Below are 12,385 nucleotides of genomic sequence, written 5' to 3'. Positions count from 1 at the left end.
TATGATGTCAGCTAGGCTTTTTTGGTGCTCAGGTGTGCTCCAAATTTTATTTCAGACTCGATCTGAGCTTAACATTGTCGTTCATTATATGATGTCAGCTAGGCTTTTTTGGTGCTCAGGTGTGCTCCAAATTTTATTTCAGACTCGATCTGAGCTTAACATTGTCGTTCATTATATGATGTCAGCTAGGCTTTTTTGGTGCTCAGGTGTGCTCCAAATTTTATTTCAGACTCGATCTGAGCTTAACATTGTCGTTCATTATATGATGTCAGCTAGGCTTTTTTGGTGCTCAGGTGTGCTCCAAATTTTATTTCAGACTCGATCTGAGCTTAACATTGTCGTTCATTATATGATGTCAGCTAGGCTTTTTTGGTGCTCAGGTGTGCTCCAAATTTTATTTCAGACTCGATCTGAGCTTAACATTGTCGTTCATTATATGATGTCAGCTAGGCTTCTTTGAAGCTCAGGTGCGCTCCAAATTTTATTTCAGACTCGATCTGAGCTTAACATTGTCGTTCATTATATGATGTCAGCTAGGCTTTTTTGGTGCTCAGGTGTGCTCCAAATTTTATTTCAGACTCGATCTGAGCTTAACATTGTCATTATATGATGTCAGCTAGGCTTCTTTGAAGCTCAGGTGCGCTCCAAATTTTATTTCAGACTCGATCTGAGCTTAACATTGTCGTTCATTATACGATGTCAGCTAGGCTTTTTTGGTGCTCAGGTGTGCTCCAAATTTTATTTCAGACTCGATCTGAGCTTAACATTGTCGTTCATTATATGATGTCAGCTAGGCTTTCTTGGTGCTCAGGTGTGCTCCAAATTTTATTTCAGACTCGATCTGAGCTTAACATTGTCGTTCATTATATGATGTCAGCTAGGCTTTTTTGGTGCTCAGGTGTGCTCCAAATTTTATTTCAGACTCGATCTGAGCTTAACATTGTCGTTCATTATATGATGTCAGCTAGGCTTCTTTGAAGCTCAGGTGCGCTCCAAATTTTATTTCATACTCGATCTGAGCTTAACATTGTCGTTCATTATATGATGTCAGCTAGGCTTCTTTGAAGCTCAGGTGCGCTCCAAATTTTATTTCAGACTCGATCTGAGCTTAACATTGTCGTTCATTATATGATGTCAGCTAGGCTTTTTTGGTGCTCAGGTGTGCTCCAAATTTTATTTCAGACTCGATCTGAGCTTAACATTGTCGTTCATTATATGATGTCAGCTAAGCTTTTTTGGTGCTCAGGTGTGCTCCAAATTTTATTTCAGACTCGATCTGAGCTTAACATTGTCGTTCATTATATGATGTCAGCTAGGCTTTTTTGGTGCTCAGGTGTGCTCCAAATTTTATTTCAGACTCGATCTGAGCTTAACATTGTCGTTCATTATATGATGTCAGCTAGGCTTCTTTGAAGCTCAGGTGCGCTCCAAATTTTATTTCAGACTCGATCTGAGCTTAACATTGTCGTTCATTATATGATGTCAGCTAGGCTTTTTTGGTGCTCAGGTGTGCTCCAAATTTTATTTCAGACTCGATCTGAGCTTAACATTGTCGTTCATTATATGATGTCAGCTAGGCTTTTTTGGTGCTCAGGTGTGCTCCAAATTTTATTTCAGACTCGATCTGAGCTTAACATTGTCGTTCATTATATGATGTCAGCTAGGCTTTTTTGGTGCTCAGGTGTGCTCCAAATTTTATTTCAGACTCGATCTGAGCTTAACATTGTCGTTCATTATATGATGTCAGCTAGGCTTTTTTGGTGCTCAGGTGTGCTCCAAATTTTATTTCAGACTCGATCTGAGCTTAACATTGTCGTTCATTATATGATGTCAGCTAGGCTTCTTTGAAGCTCAGGTGCGCTCCAAATTTTATTTCAGACTCGATCTGAGCTTAACATTGTCGTTCATTATATGATGTCAGCTAGGCTTTCTTGGTGCTCAGGTGTGCTCCAAATTTTATTTCAGACTCGATCTGAGCTTAACATTGTCGTTCATTATATGATGTCAGCTAGGCTTTTTTGGTGCTCAGGTGTGCTCCAAATTTTATTTCAGACTCGATCTGAGCTTAACATTGTCGTTCATTATATGATGTCAGCTAGGCTTCTTTGAAGCTCAGGTGCGCTCCAAATTTTATTTCAGACTCGATCTGAGCTTAACATTGTCGTTCATTATATGATGTCAGCTAGGCTTCTTTGAAGCTCAGGTGCGCTCCAAATTTTATTTCAGACTCGATCTGAGCTTAACATTGTCGTTCATTATATGATGTCAGCTAGGCTTTTTTGGTGCTCAGGTGTGCTCCAAATTTTATTTCAGACTCGATCTGAGCTTAACATTGTCGTTCATTATATGATGTCAGCTAGGCTTTTTTGGTGCTCAGGTGTGCTCCAAATTTTACTTCAGACTCGATCTGAGCTTAACATTGTCGTTCATTATATGATGTCAGCTAGGCTTTTTTGGTGCTCAGGTGTGCTCCAAATTTTATTTCAGACTCGATCTGAGCTTAACATTGTCGTTCATTATATGATGTCAGCTAGGCTTTTTTGGTGCTCAGGTGTGCTCCAAATTTTATTTCAGACTCGATCTGAGCTTAACATTGTCGTTCATTATATGATGTCAGCTAGGCTTTTTTGGTGCTCAGGTGTGCTCCAAATTTTATTTCAGACTCGATCTGAGCTTAACATTGTCGTTCATTATATGATGTCAGCTAGGCTTTTTTGGTGCTCAGGTGTGCTCCAAATTTTATTTCAGACTCGATCTGAGCTTAACATTGTCGTTCATTATATGATGTCAGCTAGGCTTTTTTGGTGCTCAGGTGTGCTCCAAATTTTATTTCAGACTCGATCTGAGCTTAACATTGTCGTTCATTATATGATGTCAGCTAGGCTTTTTTGGTGCTCAGGTGTGCTCCAAATTTTATTTCAGACTCGATCTGAGCTTAACATTGTCGTTCATTATATGATGTCAGCTAGGCTTTTTTGGTGCTCAGGTGTGCTCCAAATTTTATTTCAGACTCGATCTGAGCTTAACATTGTCGTTCATTATATGATGTCAGCTAGGCTTTTTTGGTGCTCAGGTGTGCTCCAAATTTTATTTCAGACTCGATCTGAGCTTAACATTGTCGTTCATTATATGATGTCAGCTAGGCTTTTTTGGTGCTCAGGTGTGCTCCAAATTTTATTTCAGACTCGATCTGAGCTTAACATTGTCGTTCATTATATGATGTCAGCTAGGCTTTTTTGGTGCTCAGGTGTGCTCCAAATTTTATTTCAGACTCGATCTGAGCTAAACATTGTCGTTCATTATATGATGTCAGCAAGGCTTCTTTGAAGCTCAGGTGCGCTCCAAATTTTATTTCAGACTCGATCTGAGCTTAACATTGTCGTTCATTATATGATGTCAGCTAGGCTTTTTTGGTGCTCAGGTGTGCTCCAAATTTTATTTCAGACTCGATCTGAGCTTAACATTGTCGTTCATTATATGATGTCAGCTAGGCTTTTTTGGTGCTCAGGTGTGCTCCAAATTTTATTTCAGACTCGATCTGAGCTTAACATTGTCGTTCATTATATGATGTCAGCTAGGCTTTTTTGATGCTCAGGTGTGCTCCAAATTTTATTTCAGACTCGATCTGAGCTCAATATTGTCGTTCATTATATGATGTCAGCTAGGCTTCTTTGAAGCTCAGGTGCGCTCCAAATTTTATTTCAGACTCGATCTGAGCTTAACATTGTCGTTCATTATACGATGTCAGCTAGGCTTTTTTGGTGCTCAGGTGTGCTCCAAATTTTATTTCAGACTCGATCTGAGCTTAACATTGTCGTTCATTATATGATGTCAGCTAGGCTTTTTTGGTGCTCAGGTGTGCTCCAAATTTTATTTCAGACTCGATCTGAGCTTAACATTGTCGTTCATTATATGATGTCAGCTAGGCTTTTTTGGTGCTCAGGTGTGCTCCAAATTTTATTTCAGACTCGATCTGAGCTTAACATTGTCGTTCATTATATGATGTCAGCTAGGCTTTTTTGGTGCTCAGGTGTGCTCCAAATTTTATTTCAGACTCGATCTGAGCTTAACATTGTCGTTCATTATATGATGTCAGCTAGGCTTCTTTGAAGCTCAGGTGCGCTCCAAATTTTATTTCAGACTCGATCTGAGCTTAACATTGTCGTTCATTATATGATGTCAGCTAGGCTTTTTTGGTGCTCAGGTGTGCTCCAAATTTTATTTCAGACTCGATCTGAGCTAAACATTGTCGTTCATTATATGATGTCAGCTAGGCTTTTTTGGTGCTCAGGTGTGCTCCAAATTTTATTTCAGACTCGATCTGAGCTAAACATTGTCGTTCATTATATGATGTCAGCTAGGCTTCTTTGAAGCTCAGGTGCGCTCCAAATTTTATTTCAGACTCGATCTGAGCTTAACATTGTCGTTCATTATACGATGTCAGCTAGGCTTTTTTGGTGCTCAGGTGTGCTCCAAATTTTATTTCAGACTCGATCTGAGCTTAACATTGTCGTTCATTATATGATGTCAGCTAGGCTTTTTTGATGCTCAGGTGTGCTCCAAATTTTATTTCAGACTCGATCTGAGCTCAATATTGTCGTTCATTATATGATGTCAGCTAGGCATCTTTGAAGCTCAGGTGTGCTCCAAATTATATTTCAGACTCGATCTGAGCTAAACATTGTCGTTCATTATATGATGTCAGCCAGGCTTCTTTGAAGCTCAGGTGTGCTCTAAATTTTATTTCAGACTCGATATGTGCTTAGTTCTGTCGTTCATTATATTATATCAGCTATGCTTCTTTGAAGCTCAGGTGTGCTCTAAATTATATTTCAGACTTGATCAGAGCTCAATATTGTCGTTCATCATATGATGTCAGATATGCTTCTTTGAAGCTCAGGTGTGATCTAAATTTTATTTCAGACTTGATCTGAGCTCAATATTGTCGTTCATTATATGATGTCAGCTAGGCTTCTTTGAAGCTCAGGTGTGCTCCAAATTTTATTTCAGACTCGAACTGAGCTCAATATTGTCGTTCATTATATGATGTCAGCTAGGCTTCTTTGAAGCTCAGGTGTGCTCCAAATTTTATTTCAGACTGGATGTGATGTGCAATGTAACCTGAATGCATTTTCGGGTAATTTTGCGCTTCCTAAGCTTAGCTCAGGCTTAGGATTGCTCTAGATTCCTTATGATGTGCAATGTAACCTGAATGCATTTTCGGGTGATTTTGCGCTTCCTAAGCTTAGCTCAGGCTTAGGATTGCTCTAGATTCCATATGATGTGCAATGTAACCTGAAGATTCTATAACATTCCCCAGAAACCCAATCCCCAGAATTCCATTCCCCAGAATGTACCATTCCCCAGAATGTACCATTCCCCAGAAAACCATTTCCCACAACCCCATTCCCCAGAATGTACCATTCCCCAGAAAAAAAAATAAAACTATTGCTTTTATTCTGAGTGGTTTATATTAATAGCTAAAAATCAAATATTTATTCGTAAAAAATCACCGGAAGAAACATCATGCCAAAAATTCTTATTTGACAAGAAAAACTTCAGAAATAAGCATGATTTGCCTTTACAATTTAGGCTATTGGTATAATTATTGGCATCGCAACTGCTTACTTTTTCAACATACATTTTTCCTTTTTTTCTGCATAGGCTGTTCTTTCGAATTGTACTTTTCAGTAAATTATCGGCATCAAAACTTCTTAATTTTCTACGTAGTTTTTTCCTTCTTTTCTGCATAGGCTATTCTTTCAAGTTACACTATTCAGGTAATTATCGGCACCACAAGCACAGGTGTTTAGAAATTTAGAAAAAAATATGAAATAAATAAAACAGCAATTTTAACACCGGTGGAGGCTGTAATGCCCATAATTTCCCGAAAAGTGCAATTCGAAAGCACAGCCTATGCAAAAAAGAAGGGAGAATCTATGTTAAAAAAGTAAGCAGTTGCAATGCCGATAATTTCTTGAAAAGTGCAACTGGAAAGAACAGCCTATGCAAAAGAAGGGAAAATTTTTAATAAACATATAAGCAGTTGTAATGCCAACAATTCTTATAACGACTCAAACATTTTTTTAACGAAGAAGGAAACGTAACACTCTGATAATTGCCATCGTACATCGATTTAACGGTTTATTTGAAAATTTGAGAGTTGACCAACTGCCAATTCGTGGCGCTCGCATAGTTTTTGTTTGAGTTTGGCGTTTGCTCACTACTGCCACCTAGTTGATGATTGGCCAAATTCAGTCCTTTTAGAATTAAGCGAACCTATTTCCGAGACTAAAATTAAAATCGAAAAATGTTCGAAGTGTTACGTCTGTGGTGACATTGTTTTCCTTGCGGCATTAAAAAACCCAACACTGTTCCTTTTTTTAAACAAGCTTTTTTTAGAATTTAGGCAATTGGTACAATTATTAGAATTATAACTGCTTTCATTTTCAACATAGACTTTTCCTTCTTTGCTGCATAGGCTGTTCTTTCGAATTGCACTTTTCAGGAAATTATCGGCATCACAATTGCTTACTTTTTCAACATAGATTTTCCCTTCTTTTCTACATAGGCTGTTCTTTCGAGTTACAATGTTTAGGCTAGTTACAATCGGCACCACAAGCACAGGTGTTTAGAAATTTAAAAAAAAATGTATAATAAATATAACAGCAATTTAACACCGGTGGTTGTAATAATGCCCATAATTTCCTGAAAAGTGCAATTCGAAAGAACAGCCTATGTAGAAAAGAAGAGAGAATCTATGTTGAAAATGTAAGCAGTTATAATTAAAAAAAAAATACTAATTGCCTTAATTTTAAGAAGAATATTGTTTAAAAAGAAAGAACATTGTTGGGTTTTTGAATGCCAAAAGGAAAACAATGATACTTTTTCCCTTCTTCATTAAAAATATTTAGAACTGTTGGCATTAAAACTGCTTATATGTTCACTTTTTCTATTCCATTCCATAGTATTGGAATAATGATGAAAGCCCTTCTCATACCGCATGAATGAAGAGCCTTTGAAGCGAATAATTAGGAACAGCCATTGAAATGGATCCCTCCAACCGTTTGCAAAGAAAAACGTGGTCAGTGGAGTCTTTAGTATCTTGTACACTGAACAACATCAGAAGAATATGCGTTTTCTCTGTAAATTTTGCACATCACTTTTAAAACGTTATTCATTGTAAAACAAGTGCTGCACAATTTTCACAAATCTGTCAAAAACAAAACATTTTATAGCAACGCAACTAACAGTTTGTAAACTTTCAAGATAGGTTTAAAGATCAACATGCAACTGTGTACAATGGTAATTAAACGTTTGAACCATTGTAGAATATTTTTATGGATATGTATGTATGTATACATTTTTACCTTAATTTGTTACATATACCGTACAAGAAATAGATATTATTGCTCGTAATAACACTATAATGTTAAAATCCTTGCCTATAATACTTATGACACACATGTGATACAAGAATCACTGTACAATTACGCTTGAAATGAGTGCCATACTGAAAATTCTCTCAGTTCAAGTCAGTCTTGTTAGAATTTTCTTGACACTGCGTACCGTTGTACAGGAATCATACTCGTATCACATGTCTGTCCGGGGTATAATATATCATTATGATCAACATTTTACTGTTTGTGTATCGAATTAAACTATTTAGCAGAGTATATTAAGCTTTTCTGGGGAATGGTACATTCTGGGGAATGGATTTCTGGGGAATGGTGCATTCTGGGGAATGGATTTCTGGGGAATGGATTTCTGGGAAATGGTACATTCTGGGGAATGGTGCATTCTGGGAAATGGTTTTCTGGGGAATGGAATTCTGGTGATTGGTATTCTGGGGAATGGTTTTCTGGGGAATGTTATAGAATCAACCTGAATGCATTTTCGGGTGATTTTGCGCTTCCTAAGCTTAGCTCAGGCATAGGATTGCTCTAGATTCCATATAAGGGGTTGTCCATTAATTACGTAAGGTATTTTTTGCGATTTTCCGACACCCCCTCCCCCCCTTGTAAGATTTTTTGTATGAGAACCCATAATTTTTTGTATGGCGCGTAAGATTTTTCAAACCCCCCCTCCTCCTATAAACCCTTACGTAATTAATGGACAGCCCCTAATGTGCAATGTAACCTGAATGAATTTTCCTTAGGAAACACAAAATTACCCGAAAATGCATTCAGGTTAAAAAAGACACGTTTAATGCTTTAATGCTTCCAGTGAGCTATTTGCTCTTTGAAGGAAGCACGACACTAGACAACGGACTAGCATGCAACGCCCAGTGGCACAGCCGAAAACTTTTCCTGACAGCTGCGGCGGGGATCGAACCCGCGCTCCTTAGCACGATGCGACTAAAGGCTTGGTGACCTTAGCCGCACGACCACGAAGCCACACAAAGGTTACATTGCACATCATATGGAATCTGGTGTTTTCCTAAGCCTGAACTAAGCTTACGTACGACGTTTCACAGGGATTTTCTTCCGGAACAACAAGGTGATTTTGGATGTCTGCGGTATACAATTGGATCCCGAACGTGAATCTCCAGTGTCATCAAAATCCAATAAGGACAAAACAAAATGGGATGCGAAGCCTGATGTTCTTCGGATACTCAGGATGGGAAAGCAAGTGGACTGTATTAATAAAACGAAATGTATTTGTTTGAAAACGAAACACGTCTTAACACGGCGCGGTTGATTTACTTTTTTAATTTTCCTTCTTCCTACTCTTCTATCTCTTTCCTCCCTGTTTCCGCTCGCGCTGAGCCAAATCTCCTCAAACTCTACACTACAAACTCATAACGCATACACCGTAAAAATCAATGATTTGCATTTTTCTCTTACACTGAAATATCCTTGCTCTAAATTCAAATAATTAAACATTCGTTTCTATTTTAGTGTAACATACTCCCCCGGGTGAGGCGAAGGTCTCACTACTCCTTGGACTCCGCTTGATCCGTGCAGTCATCAATTGGAAGGACAGCGATCTGGGTCGTCGGCCGCTTGTAGATGCTCATGCGGATTGTGACCACACGTACAACCCCGTCCTTACCTGGATGTGTCTCAACTATGCGACCCAGCTTCCATGTTTTAAGTGGCATGTTGTCTTCCTTCATGATAACAAGCAATCCGTTCCGCAGTTTCGTGGGATCCTAGTTCCATTTGCTATGCTTCTGTAGTCCAGTCACGTATTCGTTGGACCACCGCTGCCAAAAATGCTGCATCGGTTTTTGCACCAGCTGGTACCGTGACAAGCTCGACTCCTTCAAGTCACTGTACAACGGTTCTGCAACCGCCGTCAACTCTCGTCCAATTAAGAAGTGTCCAGGACTCAATGCTTCATAGTCGAAAGGATCGTCTGTCAACTGCACCAGAGGCCTTGAATTCAATTTCCCTTCAATTTGGATCAGCAACGTGTTCAACTCCTCGTAGGTCAGGTAGCTTTCGTTCAGGGTCTTGCACAGATGAGACTTCATACATTTCACGTTGGCCTCCCAAATGCCACCTTGGTGCGGGGCCTTGGGCGGATTGAAGCTCCACTTAATTCCTCTCGGTTGGCAGAACTCGTTCACCTTATCGTTGAGCACTTGAGACTGTAGCAGATCGAAAAGTTCGGAAAGTTCTCGGTCTGCTCCACGAAAATTCGTACCGTTATCGGAGAACAGTTCGGTTGGATTTCCCCGTCTGCCAGCAAATCGATGAAGCGCTGCCAGAAATCCATCGGTCGTCAATGAACTTACCAGTTCGAGGTGTATGGATTTGGTCGTCATACATACGAACAGGGACACGTACACCTTCACCTTCGCTTTCATTCGGCCAACTTTGATGAAGAATGGACCAGCGTAATCAATCCCGGTCCTAGCAAAGGGTTGAGCCGCCGTGACTCGACAACTCGGGAGGTCACCCATGTACTGCTGCACATCTCTGGGGTTCGCTCGAAAGCAGATCACACACCTTTTCAAAATCCGATGAATGGTTCGTTTCGCGTTCACTGGCCAGAATTTCTGTCGTACCACTGCGAGGAGTCCACTCAAGCCAACATGAAGATGCTCTCGGTGTAACGCTTCAACTAGCACCTCGGTGAAATGGTTGTTCTCCGGCAAAATCATCGGGTGCTTCTGGTCCTTGGGTAGATCCGAGTTTCTTATGCGACCGCCGACTCGCAGCAGTCTTTCGCCGTCGCCGTAGATCGGGTTCAAGTTGCGCAATTTTCCCTTGACTGATTGCTTCGTCTGGATGCAACCGATTTCGTCCTTGTAGACCACCTGCTGGACAATGGTCACCATCGCCTTCTGTGCTTCGTTGTGGTCCTCGCTGTTGAGCACACCCGTTCTGCGTCTCGTCGTGTCTTGCTTCGATCGGCAGTTGTGAATGAAACGAGTCACGTAACCGAAAATACGCTGCAATTTGCGATAGCTGCTGTACTTCAGGATCACGTCGTACGGGTCAAGTTGCTTCTTCAGAGCAGCCTTCCTTTCCGGTATGACAGCTGCCACAGTTTGGTGGGAGTAATCTTCGGATTCCACCGGTTCGCCTTCATTCTCTGCTACAACAGGAATTACACTTGGGCCACTCCACCATTCTTCACAACGCATCAAATCTTCCGGGAAGACCCCACGTGACACCAAATCTGCAGGGTTGTGTTGTGTCGATATATAGTGCCACATGTGGGAAGCAAAAAGTTTTCTAATTTTCACTACGCGGTTTTGTACGAACACTGGAGTGTTTGTCTTCATTTGTTTCAACCAGTTCAACACTATTTTAGAGTCCGACCAAAGCACCACCTTTGCGGTTGTTAATGCTAAGGTTTCGCGCACTTTTTCCACTTGTTCCGCTAACAGCAATGCAGCACACAGCTCCAGCCGCGGGATCGTCATCTCATCAGGTGTGGCGTCCAACTTGATGTCTCGTTGAATCTCCTTCATTGGGGCAACCCGTGACTTGCCACAAATCAATCGCATCTCGGCAACCCCATCACTCTTCACACTTCTCAGGTATATGCAACACCCATACGCCACCTTGGAGGCGTCAGCAAATCCATGCAGCTCGACAGTAACCGCATCATCAACAGTTATCCGCCGGTTGATCCGCAGAGAATTCAAAGACGAAAGCTCGGACCTGAACCGGTTCCACGTTCGTAGTTGCTCCTTCGGAATCGCTTCATCCCATTCCACGTTCTGCTGCCACAGTTGTTGAATCACGAGTTTGGCAATGAGTATGATCGGTGCTAGTAGGCCATGAGGATCGAACAGCTTTGACATGTCCGACAGCACCATTCGCTTCGTGGGTATTTCGGAACCCTCACCGATTGGTTTCACGTGGAACAGGAAATCATCACTAGAGGGATCCCACAGGACACCAAGCGTTTTGATGACTCCGTTGATATCACTGTCCTCGAAGTTCAGCTGCTTCTCCCTGGCATCAATAGGGATGTCTTCAAGCAACGCTTCATCATTGGCGCACCATTTGTGGAGCTGGAATCCACCCCTGGCCAGGAGTGAAATCAAGTTTTTCTGAAGTTGCCTAGCACCGCTCAGGGTATCAGCCCCAGTCATCACGTCATCAACGTAGAAGCACTTCACAACAGCCTCGCTCGCCGCCGGAAAGTCCTCCTGCTCATCTTTAGCCAGTTGAACGATGGACCGTGTCGCCAGGAAAGGCGCGGCTGCTGTACCGTAAGTAACCGTATTCAGCTCCAACTCCTTCACTGTCTGATCCTTATTCTCTCTCCACAGAATCCGTTGGTACTTCTGATGAGACTCGTGAACCATCACCTGCCGATACATTTTCGGGATGTCGGCGGTGAAGACGTACTTGTGCAAGCGAAATCTCAAAATCACGTTGAAGAGTGAATCCTGCACTGTGGGACCAATCTCCATCACATCGTTCAAAGACAGATCTGTGCTGCTCTTCGCCGATGCATCGAACACCACTCTCAGCTTGGTCGTAGAACTGTCCGGCTTTATCACGCAATGGTGTGGCAGATAATGAGCAAAGTCACAGTTCATGCCAAAACGTCAACAAGGCTAGAGCGTTGTGTTTCTTACACTGTTTTTCCGGTCAAACAAACTCGAAATTGTGTCCGAAAAATCGGTAATTCTGGGGAAACGTACCCCGAGCGAGTCGTCTACCGTCGCGAATTCGGAACGCGGTCCCAATGGGCCTCCGTTTACCATAATGATTCGTAAAAACTACGATAAAAGTAAAGTGCGCATAACCTCAACCCAAACAGAGATTGATTCCATGATCAACAATGACCTGTTGATTGCTAATGCTCAGCATAGCCGTCGTCACAATCCACCTAATGGAAGCAACGACCAACGCCAAGATTCTACCGGTGATAGGCTCTCAGTCACACCGGTAGCTGGTTGTAGTAATACGAA

At 41.4% G+C, this 12,385-nt stretch overlaps 1 protein-coding gene and 1 long non-coding RNA gene across 2 annotated transcripts; one reads left to right on the top strand and one right to left on the bottom strand.

Moving 5' to 3' along the window:
* Positions 1-3,496: 3,496 nt before the first annotated feature.
* Positions 3,497-5,369, top strand: LOC134292117 (uncharacterized). The gene is made up of 2 exons (XR_009999483.1): positions 3,497-3,682; positions 4,031-5,369. It is a non-coding gene; the product is annotated as an uncharacterized LOC134292117 (long non-coding RNA).
* Positions 5,370-9,154: 3,785 nt separating this feature from the next.
* On the bottom strand, positions 9,155-12,010 carry LOC134291073 (uncharacterized). The gene has a single exon (XM_062858355.1). It carries the CDS (start codon positions 12,008-12,010, stop codon positions 9,155-9,157), a length of 2,856 nt encoding a protein of 951 aa, XP_062714339.1.
* Between the last annotated feature and the right edge of the window lie 375 nt (positions 12,011-12,385).

This window comes from Aedes albopictus, chromosome 3 (assembly GCF_035046485.1).
Source record: "Aedes albopictus strain Foshan chromosome 3, AalbF5, whole genome shotgun sequence".
In the NCBI taxonomy this organism is placed as follows: Eukaryota; Metazoa; Arthropoda; class Insecta; order Diptera; family Culicidae; genus Aedes; species Aedes albopictus.
Note: the sequence above shows the minus strand (reverse complement) of the source record. Positions and strands in the feature narration are given on the sequence as shown.